At 52.6% G+C, this 15867-nt stretch overlaps 1 protein-coding gene across 2 annotated transcripts in view; it reads right to left on the bottom strand.

The window, feature by feature from the left end:
• Positions 1–7620: 7620 nt before the first annotated feature.
• The window catches only part of HGSNAT (heparan-alpha-glucosaminide N-acetyltransferase), a 34016-nt gene continuing 25769 nt past the window's right edge, over positions 7621–15867 (bottom strand). For both annotated transcript variants that reach the window (XM_024986476.2, XM_024986477.2), the window contains 7 exons: positions 13817–13938; positions 13285–13411; positions 12131–12217; positions 10495–10572; positions 9558–9628; positions 9353–9465; positions 7621–8701 (listed from right to left, as the gene is read on the bottom strand). In XM_024986476.2, the coding sequence (XP_024842244.2) occupies positions 8520–8701; positions 9353–9465; positions 9558–9628; positions 10495–10572; positions 12131–12217; positions 13285–13411; positions 13817–13938 (780 nt within the window). In that variant the 3' untranslated portion in view covers positions 7621–8519. The remainder of the gene's footprint in view (positions 8702–9352; positions 9466–9557; positions 9629–10494; positions 10573–12130; positions 12218–13284; positions 13412–13816; positions 13939–15867) is intronic.

The following is a 15867-nucleotide window of genomic DNA, read 5'->3' as shown; positions in this document are numbered from 1 at the left end:
CTTTTTAATTCTTTTAAGTGTACGAACGAGAGTGTCCTTTATTTAGAAAGACGTTTGCTTCCACGACCTCAAGATTTTCTTTAGCATAGTTAGGCTTTGGTGACTATTAGGTATCAACACCTAGACCTTTTCCTTCAGCAAGTTTTAATATCGAAAACCTTCATGTCAGAATGAACGAGAGTGAGCTTCCACTGAAGGTGCTGTCGGGGCCAGGGTGGGTCCTGCCCAGAGGCCCGGGAAGGGTGTGGAGGACGTGTCCCCGGCCCTGCAGCCACCCACCAGCCCAGCTCCAGCTGGCCCCTCCTTTCCGATACCAGGGACAAGCTCCTGCCTCTGCCTCAGGCGTGTCATGGGAGCAGGCATGGGCCCTCCCCCAGTGGCTGTGAAGATGGAGAGGGACGAGCTTGGCCCAGGGCTTCCCACCTCTGAGTCCGTGGGAGCAGGCATGGGCCCTCCCCCGGGTGGCTGTGAAGATGGAGAGGGACGAGCTTGGCCCAGGGCTTCCCACCTCTGAGTCCGTGGGAGCAGGCATGGGCCCTCCCCCGGGTGGCTGTGAAGATGGAGAGGGACGAGCTTGGCCCAGGGCTTCCCACCTCTGAGTCCGTGGGAGCAGGCATGGGCCCTCCCCCGGTGGCTGTGAAGATGGAGAGGGACGAGCTTGGCCCAGGGCTTCCCACCTCTGAGTCCGTGGGAGCAGGCATGGGCCCTCCCCCGGTGGCTGTGAAGATGGAGAGGGACGAGCTTGGGCCAGGGCTTCCCACCTCTGAGTCCGTGGGAGCAGGCATGGGCCCTCCCCCAGTGGCTGTGAAGATGGAGAGGGACGAGCTTGGGCCAGGGCTTCCCACCTCTGAGTCCGTGGGAGCAGGCATGGGCCCTCCCCCGGTGGCTGTGAAGATGGAGAGGGACGAGCTTGGCCCAGGGCTTCCCACCTCTGAGTCCGTGGGAGCAGGCATGGGCCCTCCCCCGGTGGCTGTGAAGATAGAGAGGGACGAGCTTGGCCCAGGGCTTCCCACCTCTGAGTCCAGCACGGGTGTCAGGCTGGTGTCTGTCACTGTTTCTGAAATACCTTAGGTAAGCATCACATGAACAGTTGTTTCTCGGGAGCCTGAAGAATGAAAGAGCTAAGAAGTTCAGTCACTGCTGGCGAAGCGGGTCCATTGCCTGCACGTGCAGCAAGCCAGATGCTGAGGTGCAGCGGTTTGCAGCCAAGTGAGGCAGGAGAACAAGTCTCGGAGCCGCCCACCGAGGGTGAGGGGCACGTGTAGTGTGAGCAGGGTGGCCGCAGGCACAGGGACAGATGAAGTGATGGCTCTTCTGTGCCAGGGTACCTGGGCTCCTGCCTCGGCACATTCACACCAGAGGCCCCGCACGTGATCTGAGGGTGGAGGCTTCTGATAGCAGGCCATTCACAGGAACCCCACATGGCCCCACCTTCAGGGTTGGGGATCCCAACCACGCTTAGCCACCTTGTGCTGGGCAGGAGCTAACTCCAGGCTCCCGGGCTGCAAGAGGCCAGGAGGCTGTGCATTTAAAGAGGAAGAACAGAAAACAGATAACCAAACTGAGCTTGTTGAGTGAAAACAGGCTGCAGGTGGAGCAGTTTTAACCTGTTCCCTTCACTGGAGTCCTGTGAGAGAAGCTCAGGAACTTGTTAGTCACCAGTTTTGGTCACCCCTCTAGAGAGTGAAAAAGTTGGCTTAAAGCTCAACATTCAGAAAACTAAGATCATGGCATCTGGTCCCATCACTTCATGGGAAATAGATAGGGAAACAGTGGAAATAACGTCAGACTTGATTTTGGGGGGCTCCAAAATCACTGCAGATGTTGACTGCAGCCATGAAATTTAAAAGACACTTACTCCTTGGAAGGAAAGTTATGACCAACCTAGATAGCATATTCAAAAGCAGAGACATTACTTTGCCAACAAAGGTCTGTCTAGTCAAGGCTATGGTTTTTCCAGTGGTCATGTATGGGTGTGAGAGTTGGACTGTGAAGAAAGCTGAGCGCCAAAGAATTGATGCTTTTGAACTGTGGTGTTGGAGAAGACTCTTGAGAGTCCCTTGAACTGCAAGAAGATCCAACCAGTCCATCCCAAAGGAGATCAGCCCTGGGTGTTCATTGGAAGGACTGATGCTGAAGCTGAAACTCCGATACTTTGGCCACCTCATGCGATGAGTTGACTCATTGGAAAAGACTCCGATGCTGGGAGGGATTGGGGACAGGAGGAGAAGGGGATGACAGAGGATGAGATGGCTGGATGGCATCACCGACTCAACGGACATAAGTTTGGGTAAACTCCAGGAGTTGGTGATGGACAGGGAGGCCTTGTGTGCTGCGATTCATGGGGTCGCAAAGAGTTGGACACGACTGAGCAACTGAACTGACTTGACTGACTAGAGCATGGCTTCATTACCTTGCATGAGAAGTTTATATAAAGGGGCTTCCCTGGTGGTCTAGTGGTTAAGCCTTCACCTTGCAGTGTCAGGGGACACAGGTTCAGTCCCTGGTTGGGGAATTAAGATCCTGCATGCCACAGGACAACTAAGCCTACTCACTGCACGAGCCCAACTAAGACCTAACACAGCCAAATAAACAAATGTTTTTAAAAAAAATTTTTTTTAATGACCATACTGCTCAAGACAATCTACAGATTCAATGCAATCCCTATCAAATTACCAATGGCACTTTTCCACAAAACTAGAACAAAAGCTTTAAAAACCTGTATGGAAACACATAAGACCCCACCCAAGTAAGCCAAAGCCATCATAAGAAACAAAAACAGAGCTAGAGGAATCAGGTTCCCTGACTTGAGACTATACTACAAAGCTACAGTCATCAAAACAGTATGGTACTGGCAAAGAAACAGAAATGGAAAAAAGGCAGTCTCTTCAATATGTGGTGCTGGGAAACTGGACAGCTACATGTAGAAGAACAAAATCAGAACATTCTTAACACCATATAGAAATACCAACTCAAAATAGATTAAAGACCTAAATGTAAGACCAGATACTATAAAACTCTGAGAAAGAAATATAGGCAGGATATTTCTTTGACATAAATCAGCAATATCTTTTAGATCTATATCCTAGAATAACAAAAACAAATGAGACCTCATTAAAACTTTTTGCACACAAAAGGAAACCATAGATAGGAGGAAAAGATAACCCAGAGAACACATTTGTAAATGATAACTGACAATCTTCAAAATAGAGAGACACCTCACACAACTCAATATCAAATCACATAACCCAGTCAAAAACTGGGCAGAAGACTTACATATTTCTCTGAAGATGACTGATGGCCAAGAAGCACATGGAAAAAATGCTTATTATCACATATTATTAGGGAAATGCAAATCAAAACTACAATGAGGTATCACCTCACATCAGTCAGAATGGCCATCACCAAAAAGTCTACATATAAATGCTGGAGAGGGTGAGGAGAAAAGGGAACCCTCCTCCCTGTTGGTAGGAATGTAACTTAGTGCAGCCGCTATGAAGAACAGTGTGGAGGCTCCTTAAAAAACTAAAAACAGAGCTACCATGCGACCCAGCAATCCCCACGGAGCAACTAAGCCCGTGTGTCAGCACCACTGAGCCTGTGCTCTAGAGCCTGGGAGTCGCAACAAAAGAAGCATCGCGATGAGAAGCCCAAGCACCATAGCGAAGAGTAGCCCCCGCTCCCTGCAGCTAGAAAAAAGCCCAGCAGAAAAGAGAAATGTGCAGCAATGAAGACCCGGCACAGCCAAAGACAAACAAAATAATTTTTTTTTTAAATCATCCTGTTGTTTTTACCATCATGTGTGTTGCCCCTAGCAACGTTCACAGTAAACGCCGTTGACACTTTTTGGTTTCATAATCCCTTCTTCAGATCAGTGTTAAGGGGCTGCACACATCAAGACTTCCTAACACCCACGTGTGTAGCCCCAGATAAAAGGGACCAATCATCTTTTTTTTTAATTCAGTGGTGCCTGGGATTTGTTAAACGGACGTGAGCTGCTGTCTCCTAGGCAGGCAGGAGTTGGTGCCACTTCACAGTAGTGGTAAAGAACCCGCCTGCCAAGGCAGGAAGACATAGAGACGTGGGCGGGCTCAATCCCTGGGTTGGGAAGATCCCCTGGAGGAGGAAATGGCAATCCACTCCAACATTCTTGCCTGGAGAATCCCATGGACAGAGGAGCCTGGCAGGATACAGTCCAGGGGGTTGCAAAGAGTCAGGCATGACTGAAGGGACTTGGCATGCACACACGACTTAATAAGCCAAACAACATATGGAGTTTAATCACATAGAAGAAAATTTCTTATGTATCAAAGTGGGAAGGTGTGACCACTGGCAAGGTAAAATGCAACACTGAAAAGCCATGAAAGGTGGGAAAAACAGAAAAGAACTGACCTCTGTAGGGAAAGTCCTGGAGATCAAGACAGAATCCCACTGGCCCTGAGATGGGAACAGACACTGTGGGAAGCCATGTGCTTGGCCCTGTGGGACGGAGGCCAGCTGTCCTGACAGCTGTGCTCAGGCTGGATTCTGCCAAGGAGAGCTGGGGGGAGGCTGGCTGCCTCTGCGTGTCTGCACATCCGCAATTAAATCAGGCGTTAACATGTAGCGTGTCTAATCAACTTTGAATTTGGAAGTGCATTTAGCCTGGAGAAAAACAATGTATGGGAATTAATGCCCAAGAAAAACTGACTGTCAGGAGAAAAATGTTGGCTCGCCTCATCTGTGAAAACAGGTTACACAAACACACAACTGAAGACCACCCTGGCAGTGCGTTTTCCCGCCTAATTTCAAACTCTAAACAAAAGTTGTGTTTAAATCCCACACTGCATTGTTCTAGGGTTGTGGCTCTACTGCTTAGCGTTTTTTTTAAAGCTCTTCCCCTGGATTTTCACAATTGATGGAAACCTCTTCTGAAAGGCAGTTTGAGATGTTGAGAAAATTTCTCAAAGTCCGTTTGCCACCCCTGTTTATTTGGGACGACATTAAAGGAAAAAAGCTAATATGTTGACTTTTATTTAAGCTGATAACTGGGCGACACAAACTCGACTGCTGTGCATCATGAAAGAGGCCTTTTATGGGCCAGCGTGATGGAGGTAAAGTGTAAGAACAGCAGCCTACTAACTTCATTATAAAGAGGAATTAGGAATCTACGTGCACAAATGAAGACACGATGTTAGCTTACGATAGCCCCACTACAGAACAGCACGCTTTGCTTTGTTCCTCAAGGATTCCACCCGACTTCCCCCAAAGATGCCCCGTGATGGGTGTTTTCTGCAGGCAGCGCTGCCCAGGGGCGTCCACACCCCTTCCCAGGGAGATGCCAGCTGTCCCCACTCAGCCCGGGCCCAGCCAGGCCAAGCTCCCTGTCATGGCTGGTCTTGCACAGTCTGGGGAGGGTTTTCTGGACAATAACATTAGGCGCCATCGAGGGAACGTCTGCTCCCTCCCACGTGGAGTTGATTTGTGTGCAGCCTTCCCGATGGCGATGGGGCGGCATCTGGGCCTTGGGGTTGAACTGGGGCCTGCTTGCCCCAGGACTACTTCTGGGTGATGCTCTCCTGCTAACCCAGCTGGAGCCGGAGTTCCTGTGCTTTCAAGCTCAAGACACCCTAACTGGTGTTCTCCCCAGTTGGGTGCACTGCCTCTGCAGGGGGCCCTGCTCAGCCACACCCACTGAGATTGGGGGGGACACAGCCGTGACCACCCACAGAGGTGCCCTGCAAGAGAGGGGCCTCCTCAGCGAGGACCACCCCTCACCCCTGCGCGCACACGTGCACGCCAGGTATACGCTACATTTTCAGCACTTAGACTAAGGACACACCCACCACCACCGCTTTGCTTCCACGAATGTTGATTTGGCACCTGTTCCACGTGGGCATGGGGCCCGGGCACAGCGTCTGCACTTGAAGAACGTGCAAATGGGCAAGGCCTCACCCTCCACGAGCTACGGTCCAGCGCGGGAGGCCGGTCCAGTGCCTAGATGACTGTCATGCAGGGCAGAAAGCGATCACGCTGCGAGGTTGACCCCAGTCACATATTAGAGGACACAGAGGAAAAAAATATTACTTTGGGATAAGAATAGGAGATGAGAGAAGGTGCCCTAGAAGCAGGGGGTGAGTGTGACAGCTCAGATGTCGACAGAAAATGAAGAAGAAAAAAGTAGAACAGGACCACTAGTCACAGTCAGACGCCAGAGGCCCAGCTCCCTGAGGAGGTGGGAAGTGGCGCTGGAACTAGGAGGCACATCCAAGGGCTGGGAGGAAGCCAGGCAGGTGCTCTGGGCTCAGCCAGGGACGGTTTTGCCTGCCCACAGCGCTGTTCCAGCTCCAGGGGAAGTTCTTGCAAGGAGGGCATTTGATCTGAGAGCGTCCCCCATGACTCAATCTGCCTGCCAATGCAGGAGACACAGGAAACGGTTTCGATCCCTGGGTCAGGAAGATCCCCTGGAGGAGGGCATGGCCACCCACTCCAGTATTCTTGCCTGGAGAATCCCACGGACAGAGGAGCCTGGTGGGCTACAGTCCACAGGATCACAAAGAGTGAGACACGCCCGAGCAACTAAGCACCGCGACACTGCTTTATGAAGTATAATCCATTCCCCCCACCCCTCAAACGCCAAAAGGCTTTTATTGTTGGAAAATTAAAGCAATCACAGCTCTATGAACTAACTGATCAGGCCTTGTGAAAAAATAATGTAAGTCAACTCTGCAAACAGGTCATCTAAGTGCCTCAGTTTCTGAATTTCCACCACCCGGGGCTGACAGTTGGCTACACCACAAAGGGTAACAGGAACCTGGTTCTGATGCTGCGGGAACAGATATGGTAAACAGGACTGAGGGGCAGCCCTGGCTTTACACGGAGGGGGACACTTGATAATGGCAGTTTCCCACCTACACTGCTCGCGTTTTCCTCCTGACAAGTTGTCCACCTCCTCCCAGCACAGCCCACTCCACGATGCTGCCTGGGCCTCCAACAGTGAGGTGCAGCACGGCCTGGGGCAGTGAACAGTGACTTTACAGGAGGGACCCAGGGAGGGAGGCCAGTTCAGAAACGATTCCAAGGGTCTGGGCAAGAGGAGCAGGCGGTGACCATGAGAATGAGGACTTCCGGGTGGGAGCCGGGGACAGACCTGAGAAGACTCTGCAACGACTGAACGCAGGAAAGGGGCAGACAGGAGGGAAGGCGGGTGAAGCCGAGAGACGGAGGGTCAGCTGTGTGCAGAGCTGCGGCAGCCCGAGCTGGAAAGTTCTGCGGAAGATGGGGGCGGGGGGTGCCCGGATGCTGGCGGTCATGCAGGTGGAGGCATCCTCGGGCGGGCAGGTACAAGTTGGGATGTAAGTTGGGGCAGAGACAGGGTAGCTGGAAAACACGTCATCCACGGGGCGACAGCTGACGCCAGGGGACGGGCTGAGGTGAGCCCACTTCATCACACGAGGATGCTCCGCAGTGCGACCTTTCTGCCACAGAGAAGCCCTGGACACAGGACCCTGCATCACGGGAGCGCTGGTCCTCTGTGTTCTCCGCCTTCGCGCCCGACAAACGATGCTTTAGTTTGGTGATTCCAAGCAAGAAAGCTGCCTCTGCCGTGGAGGGTCATTCTGAAAGGAGTCACTCCAGTGAGAGCTTTTTAAACATCATTTATTTTGAAGCATTTTCGGTAACAAAATGATCTCTTCTAAGGATTTCAGGAAAGCCACTGATGCCTCCCACCCCACTGGGTCTCAGGGCTAGAGTGGACCTGCCTGGTGAGGATGGCAGAGCGAGCGGGCTCCTCTCTTCCTAGAGACAGAGGATGGCTCAGGGGACCCTCCCCCTCCAGATACACAGACAGACGGACGGGTGAGAGGCGGGTGGGCAGACAGATGGAGAGGTGATGAGCTCAGGGAGGTGCCTAAGTAGATAACTGTTGGTGAGCATGGCCAGGAATCACACGTCTACAGTTTCACTTATTTTTCAAGTGGGGAAATGCAGACATTGGCTTCTGAGGGAAAGGCATTTTTTTGGACCCACCCATACCTTACGGATCTGAAAGGATATTACTTGGACTTTCTTGGAATATTAAACTACGTAACCAAAATATAGTAGACTATGTTACTACACGTGACACCCAGTGAGCTTCACAGTCAGACACGGCAGCGATGGTGGCATCTTGGTCTCTGTGGACAAGCGTGGGAAGACAAGGCTGCAGGGAAACATGGATGAGGCAGCTTCATCCGGCACAGAAGCAAAGGCGCCTGGTCATCCCTTGTGAAAAATTCAACCACACAGCCTTAGAATGAAGTTCCAGAGGCAGCTGTGCACACAGCAGATGGAGAGAAAAGACAATTACGGTTCAGCTGTTTGAGCTCTGTGTACACAGGCCGAGTTGGACGAGCTGTGTCCCAGTCAACCAGCCTGAGCATGTCTGCATCGCCCCCTTAACTGGGAAACACACAGCCCATCTGTTTTATAAGCAAGGACTCCTGTCAGTGATCCCCGGGGCCCAGCCATTCTGCCAGGAACACATCTCGGCTGGGGCCTCAGATTTTCCAGAACACCTTCTTCTTATAGAGGGCGAAGGCGATGAGCACCCACAGGGCGGTGGCGACCATGTTCTGCACGAGGTGCTCCTTGTGTGACTGCTGGTCCCCCAGCTTCCACTGGAAGGGGAAGTAGTTGGCGAAGACCTCATGGCCCACGTACACCAGGATCGAGTTCATCCCTGGGGAGACACAGTGGTCATCCGCCTAACTCTGGACGTTTGACTTTGGTTCAGTGGAAAAAGAGAAAAAGCACCCACTTCTGCTATCGGCTATGGCCCAAAGATATAAGGGATGGGTATGTTAAGGATTTGAGTGTAAATTACAACCAAAAGTTAGAAAATACTCCTGTTGTCAAGTGTGACTCTGGAATACTAAACCTGAAAGTCAGAAATATTAACTTACCTTCTCTACCCAGAAAACCCGAGGACAAGACAGAGTAGCTGTTACTGGACTCGGGGCTGAAACGAGTCACTGAAATCGTCTGCCGCCTCTCGTCTTGGGTGGAAGCGCGTCTAAACCAGCCCCAGCGTCCCCAGGCGGCGCCTAGCATCACTCATGCGTCATCTCTAGGGTGCATGTGTGGGGGTGGTTGTTCCATGAGAAGGCACAGCCCCTTTTGTGAAGCGCCCGGAACCAATGACCTGCCTGAGGAGGCCAGCCGGGTGCGTTTACGACCCCACAAACGAAACGGTAAAATGGGGGGCTGCCTGGGAACAGAGCCAGCGATGCCTGCCTGGGCCCCCGGGACACGCTCCGCACCGGCCACTCGCGGCCTCCAGCCGGTCCTCTGGGTGCCCTCCTCCGCGCAGCCTGGGGCGGGGGGGGCTCACCCGGGTAGAAGAACGGGGCTCCTGTCCACAGCCCCTTGACGTCCACCACGGGGTAGAGGGCCAGCAGGATGAGGAAGGCCAAGGAGCTCAGCGTAGTGACGTAGGAGATGGACCTGGGGGACAGCGGGCGTCTTAGGGCCCCGGAGAGCGCGGCGGACGCCCGCCCCACCCCCAGGTGTGACGGCGGCGGGGCTTCCACACCTACCAGAGGTTTTTGTTTACCGGAATAAAGCCTTCATTTTCAGATGCTTTCGTCAGAGCCACAGAAACAAGCCCCTGGAGGTGGGGATGGGGTGGGGAGAAAAATGTTAAAAGTTTTTTCCCTCATCTCCAGAAACAACGGTGGTTCCAAACTGAAAACCAGGAGTGACTTCCTCGCTTAGGGAAAGCTGGAAAGGGTGCCCTCCGTTTTATTCTTTTAACTAGAAAAACATGTTTAAGGTATCAGTATGGGCTCCCCTGGTGGTCCAGTGGTTACAAATCCGCCTTGCAACGCAGGGGACGCAGGTTCGATCCCTGGTCCGGGCAGAGTCCACATGCCGCGGAGCAAATAAGCCTGCGCACCACACGACTGAGCCCACACACCCTACAGCCAGCGCTCTGCAACGAGAGAAGTCCCCGGGATGAGACGCTAACTAGAGTAGCCCCACCCGCCACACCTAGAGAAACGCCCGAGCACAGCAATGAGAGCCCAGCACAGCCAGAACAAAACTAGTAATTACATAACCAAACAAGATACAGAGCTAAAAACACTCTCCACAAAGCGCCTTCTCAGCACTGCCCTGAGTTGAAGGTAAACGAGCTGATCAGCTGGAGTGAATCCTTGGAGGAAACACAACCGCAGGGTCAGAGGGGAGAGGAACGCTAGGCTTCTCTTCTGCCACCTGCCGACCTGCTATCGGGGGCCAGGTCCTACTGGCAAAGGCCCCCTCAGAATCCACCCCTCCGCTCTGTTACCTCATGGGTTCACTGACTTCCTTAAAAAGACTTCTAAGAAAACCAACCTGAGCATTTAGGCCTCGGGATGATGAAGTGAAGAATGTTCTGGCCTGACGGCTGCGACCCCAGACCTAAATGTTTTCTTTCTTTGAAACGTGAATGTGTGAAGGGAAGGAACTTCAGTGAGGGAAGGGGTGACTTACAAGAAGACAACCCCAGGCAGCAAATCTGATCAGGATGCCTCTGGTCTGGTCCTTGTAATACAGGAGTATCTTCCCTGCCTGGGGAAGAAAATGCAGGTGTCCAAGAGAACCAGCTGGGGGGATTCTTATTTCATATTCACCCAGTGTTCCAGGACAGACTCGTCTGCAGGCACTGCGGTTACCAGGGAATGAATGGTCCCCTGCCCTTGGCTACTGGGGGCCAGAGGCGCAAGGACCACTGGGGAGGGGGCCGCGCAGAGGACGCGCTGCCGGGCTGAGGCCACGAGCGCGAGGCAGGAACAGCAGGCACGCAGCGTGTCGCACGGTGAAAACACACGGCCGCCCTGCTGGGCTGCAGGTGGTTCAGAAAGGCCCAGGGGGTCAGAGGTGGGAAGGAGGGAGCAGGCGGCACGAGCCTTCTCCCACAGGCGATGGGAGCCAAGCAAAGTCACTCCCCCCGCCACGTAACCAGAGACCAGCTCAGGCTGGGCTGCTGGATGGCCCCCTCTGTCAGGGGTAGAGAAGGGGGACAGAGGCAGTGTGGACCCAGAGGCAGGGAACACTTTAAAAACAGAAAAATCTGCACTTTGCATAAACCACCCCCCAAATTAGGATTTTCTGAAAACACTGAAGAAAGTGTTAATAATTTATAAGAGCTAAAACTTATGAATGTCCTGTTCTTGGAGCCTTATGTGAATTAACTTATTTGGGTGCTATTAACTTATATAAATGCTATTGAAGCACATGGGGTACAGAAACACTCCCCGGACGGCCCAGTGGGTGTGCAGGGTCCAGGCACGGGTGGCGGTCAGCACTCCTTACCAGAGTTAGGGCACGCACAGATTTACCTGGAGAGCATATGGGGGGATTAAATGCATTTACTAATAAAAGCAGCAATGTAAACTCTACAGTAGGCAGCATCCCCACCCAGGAAATTACTGAACCACCAAAATGTAAATGCTGCAGACCCGCACTGTCCTACCCGGGAGCCACTGGCCACCTGTGACTGTTCAAGTGTAAATTTAAATGAAATAAAAAACCAGTTCCGCCACATCTGGAGGACTCTGCAGCCACACGCAGAACAGTTTAAGCATCACAGAGGTCCCCCAGGAAGGGGTACGTGGTCTTTCCCCTCCCAGTCATCTCCTCTCAAATAATGGTTTCCGACACCAAATCAGGAGAATTTCAGGAAGGAAAGTCTGGGCTGCTCAGAATCTTAACATAATTGTCTCTGAGAAACCGAGAGCCACGGGTACTGGCTCGGGCAAAGAGTATGCGTAATCTGAAACTGTGTGACGTGCACATGGAAGAAAGGTTGACAGGTGACCTTCCAGACGCGGTCCAGCCCAGCAGGGACACCTCTCACCCTGGGGCTGCTGTTCCCACGGCCGAGACGAGCCATGTGAGTAACAACTTCTGAGACCACCGGAACGACACCTCATTATATGAGCGCGCTAACTTTTAGCGCCCTCTAGTTGTGATGATCTGCCAAACTGAAGCAGAATTTATTAGGCCTGAATTACACAGAAGATCGTGCTTCCAACGACTTCTTTTAGTCAAACGGACATGTGGCTGAGTGATGAACCAATAGTCACAAACTGTCAGGAACATGCATTCTCATGAAATGAACAAATACCTGAACTCCCAAAAACGCCATCACGATGGAGTTGATGGTCCCCAAGATGCCCTCTGGGTCATAGGCCACCTCGGTGTGATAAAGCACCTGAACAGGACGAGAAGGCAGGACTCACTAACTGACCGAAAACACACACAAACAACTCGCAGACGAAATACAAACTTCATTACACCCCAGCAGTCAATGTGTTTGGTTTCGCTGCAGAAATTCACTGCCAACTTGTGGTCAGAAATTCACTGCCAACTTGTGGCCAACTTCTGGCCAAGAAAGTGTGTGCTGTGTGGAAGGAAACGCAGATGTGAGCCCTGGTGCAGGGCAGCCGACTTGACCTCAGGTGGTCCAGGAGATGATACTGGGACCCATGCCCCTGACACAACACATCCCTAGCCAGCTTCAAACACTATGGTATCTTTTACTTTTCAGGTTTATCCTTTGGGATCAAGCCTATTGTGACTTTGACTTCTTCCTTTCCTCTTTCAAGGCAAATAACATTTAAAAATACATTTGTACTATTTCATTATAAAAGAAATGGTTATTGTAGAAAAGGCAGAAATTTGGAGCCAGTTATTGTCATGGATGCTGGGGGCATCACCCAGCTCTCCCGCCCCAGCTCGTCCCACCCCTCTGGGGAGGAGAGCATCCCGAAGTAGTAATGGTGGAAAGCTCTCAGCTGCTCCTGGGTTTGTCCCTGAAGGGAGCCAGCTCTGGAGAGTCACCCCCTTGCTGGGCCACCCACACCCCACCAGGGATGTCAAAGGCCTGGTCCCGCACACCCCACTGAGAACACCTCTGAGGGGCTGTCCCGGCCCCCAGGACACCAGCGGGGTCTGCGTGTGACAGTCCCCCTGCCCGGTCCTGCTTCCTCCAGCCCCACACTTCCTCCAGCTCCTCCAGGCCTCCCCTGTTGGAACCGCCCACCCTACCCTGGACCTGAGACCCACGGGAAAGCACCTCGCGCACACCTGGTGCCGGGGAGCCCCCCTTTAAAAGCCAAAGAAACACACCGCCCACGACCAACACAGTGAGGTCTCTTAGGTCAGCCAACTTCAGACACAGCTTGGCTCCGCCCTAGTCTACTCCTCGGTTGCAGCTGGGGGCTGGCCGCCCCCTTTCCGCCCCTCAGGCTCCATCCTGTCCAGGCGGCGCCCACTCACAGCGGAGGAAGGGTGCTGGTAGAGATGCTGGTCACCCAGGAGCAGACGGTCCACGTAGCCCGCGGCGCCGCCCGTGCAGTTCCGGTACCTGCCCCCGTCTCCGATGCCACCGGGCCCCAGGTAACCGCTGAGGAGGCGAGAACACGGGCTTCACCCGCCAGGCATGGGGGAGGGCTGCGCACGGGCCATGTGCGTGCCCACCACACCCCCGAAGCGCCGCCAACTCCTGCCCGCCCTGAGTGCTGTGCACACCCCCTGCAAAGCCCCTGACTCCCTGGCTGCCCCAGGGGTGAGACAGAGGCGGCGGCCCAAAGTCCATCCGCACTCCCGCTGACCCTGGGAGACCTGCCAGAGACGGGCCTCTGGACACGCATTCCACCCCCTCCTCCTCTGCCCCGACACCAGGGAGTCTTCAAGGAGGACAGAGAGGAAGGAGGTCCCGACATGGGCAGGCTGACAGCTGGAACCCAGAGGCTCCGACTTGGCAGAAACAGCCGTGCAAACGGGGTTGGTTCCCCGCAGGGCTCCTCACGTGGGGCACCCGGGAACCGGTAAGAAGAAGGTCAAGGCCAGCCAGACGCCTTCCAGTATCAGCACGAAGAGCCACTGGGGCCAACTGGCCGTGATGTCCAGCAGAGAAAAGCAGCTTCTCTCCTGTGGGGAGGGGCCGCACATAAAGAACACGTGTGAACTCAGGCAGAATGGGAAATAAGGTGCAGCTGCACGTGTATTCAGGACGCTCCTGGGAGGCTCCTCGTGGCCTTGATGGTGGTAACACAGAACAGATGTGTGTTTATTCCAAACGCAGATACGCCACCTCTGTGACATGGGCTTCCTTGGTAGCTCAGCTGGCAAAGAATCTGCCTGCGATGCAAGACATCCAGGTTCGATTCCTGGGTGGGAAAGAGCCCCTGGAGCAGGGCACAGCAACCCACTCAAGTATTTTTGCCTGGAGAATCCCATGGACAGAGGAGCCTGGCAGGATACAGGCCATGGGGTTGCAAAGAGTCGGACATGACTGAGTGACTAAGCACAGCATATGACATGTCACAGTAAAATGTTAGTGCAGAAGTTATCAGTGGAAAATTCTACTCTTGTATCCAAGCGATTTAAAAAGAGATGTTCATACAGAAACATGTACATGAATAGACACGGAATCATTATTCATAGCAGCCAAAAACTGAAAACAGGTCAACTGTCCATCAACTGATGAATGAATACAAAATATGTTACATTCAGAAAACAGAATGTTATTCAGGAGTAAAAAGGAGTCAAGTACTCATGGCATAACATGGATAAACCTCAAAAAATATTCTAAATGAAAGAAGCCGGACATGAGAAGCCACGTACTGTGAGATTCCATGTCTATGACATGTAATTCCATGTCTATGACATGTCCAGAACAGGCAGATCAACAGACAGACAGCAGATTAGGGGTTGTCTAGGGCCGGGGGACCTAGGGTTGGGGAGTGGCTGGGAGTGAGACAGGGTGTTTTCCGGGGGTAATGATGAAACTATTCCAGAATCAGGCAGTGGTGATGACTGCACAACTCTGTGACGATACCAAATGTCCCTCAATTTTACACCTCGAGGGTGTGAGTTTTATGGGATGTGAACTATATCTCAATAAAGTTATTATTTTAAAAAGAAATACAACTGAATTTTAAAAAGGAAAATGAAATTTCAGCTTTGGGAGCTCTGCTGGTTGAAGGAACAAGGGGTACAGCCCACCTGCTCCTGGTGTACCCACAGCTCCTGGCTCTACCACGGGGGCCTGGATGAGCCTCGCAGACCCTCAAGTCCCCCAAGGCTACCAAGGTCACATCCAGGCGAGCACGGCAGCCCCACTGTGCCTTCAGGAGCCTGCAGCAGAGGGCACGGGGCGTGGGCAGGGGGCCGCTGGGGGGAGTGGGGTAAAGGAGTGCCAGGTAAACGCACTCCAGCAACACACACCGAGGAAGCCTTACAGGAAGAACCCAGAGAGCCTGGGATTCAGGGATGCGTTTGCTAATTACATAGGAAGGAGCAGGAACAAATACAGCTTATACAGCTAATACGCTTACTGGGAAGTAGGAGCCACATGGAAAGATTTAAACATTTCCACCTAAAGCTTTGCCTCCACCAGGGGGGACAAAAAAAATAGCTGTCATCTGAGTAAACTGAACTCGGCAATGTATAAGAAGACAGAAAGTAATACTGCAGGAGGCGAGACACATCTGCCTTACAAAGAAACAGGAAGAAGCCCAGGGCAGACCTGGCACCTTCCAGGTCGAACCTCTGCAGCCTCTGTGTGGACAGAGAACGTTCTATGAGGTTTCCACGAGGAGACTGAAACGCTGGCAGCGATGCCCCGAGAGGCTGGGCTGGTGCAGCAGATGATGGTGCTGCTGTGCAACGCCGTCAAAGTGCACTGATTAATGGAAACTGAACATTTATTAAGAGGGTAGCGCTCATGGTATGTGTTCTTGATCTCAATTTTAAAAAAAAGAGGGATATAAAGACTAAATAAAAATAACTACTTGAAGAGAAAAAATATGCTTTGCAATAGAGTTAGAGTCTCGTTCTCTTTGGTAAGGTGCTGAG

The sequence above is a fragment of the Bos taurus genome, chromosome 27 (genome assembly GCF_002263795.3).
Source record: "Bos taurus isolate L1 Dominette 01449 registration number 42190680 breed Hereford chromosome 27, ARS-UCD2.0, whole genome shotgun sequence".
Taxonomy (NCBI): Eukaryota; Metazoa; Chordata; class Mammalia; order Artiodactyla; family Bovidae; genus Bos; species Bos taurus.
Note: the sequence above shows the minus strand (reverse complement) of the source record. Positions and strands in the feature narration are given on the sequence as shown.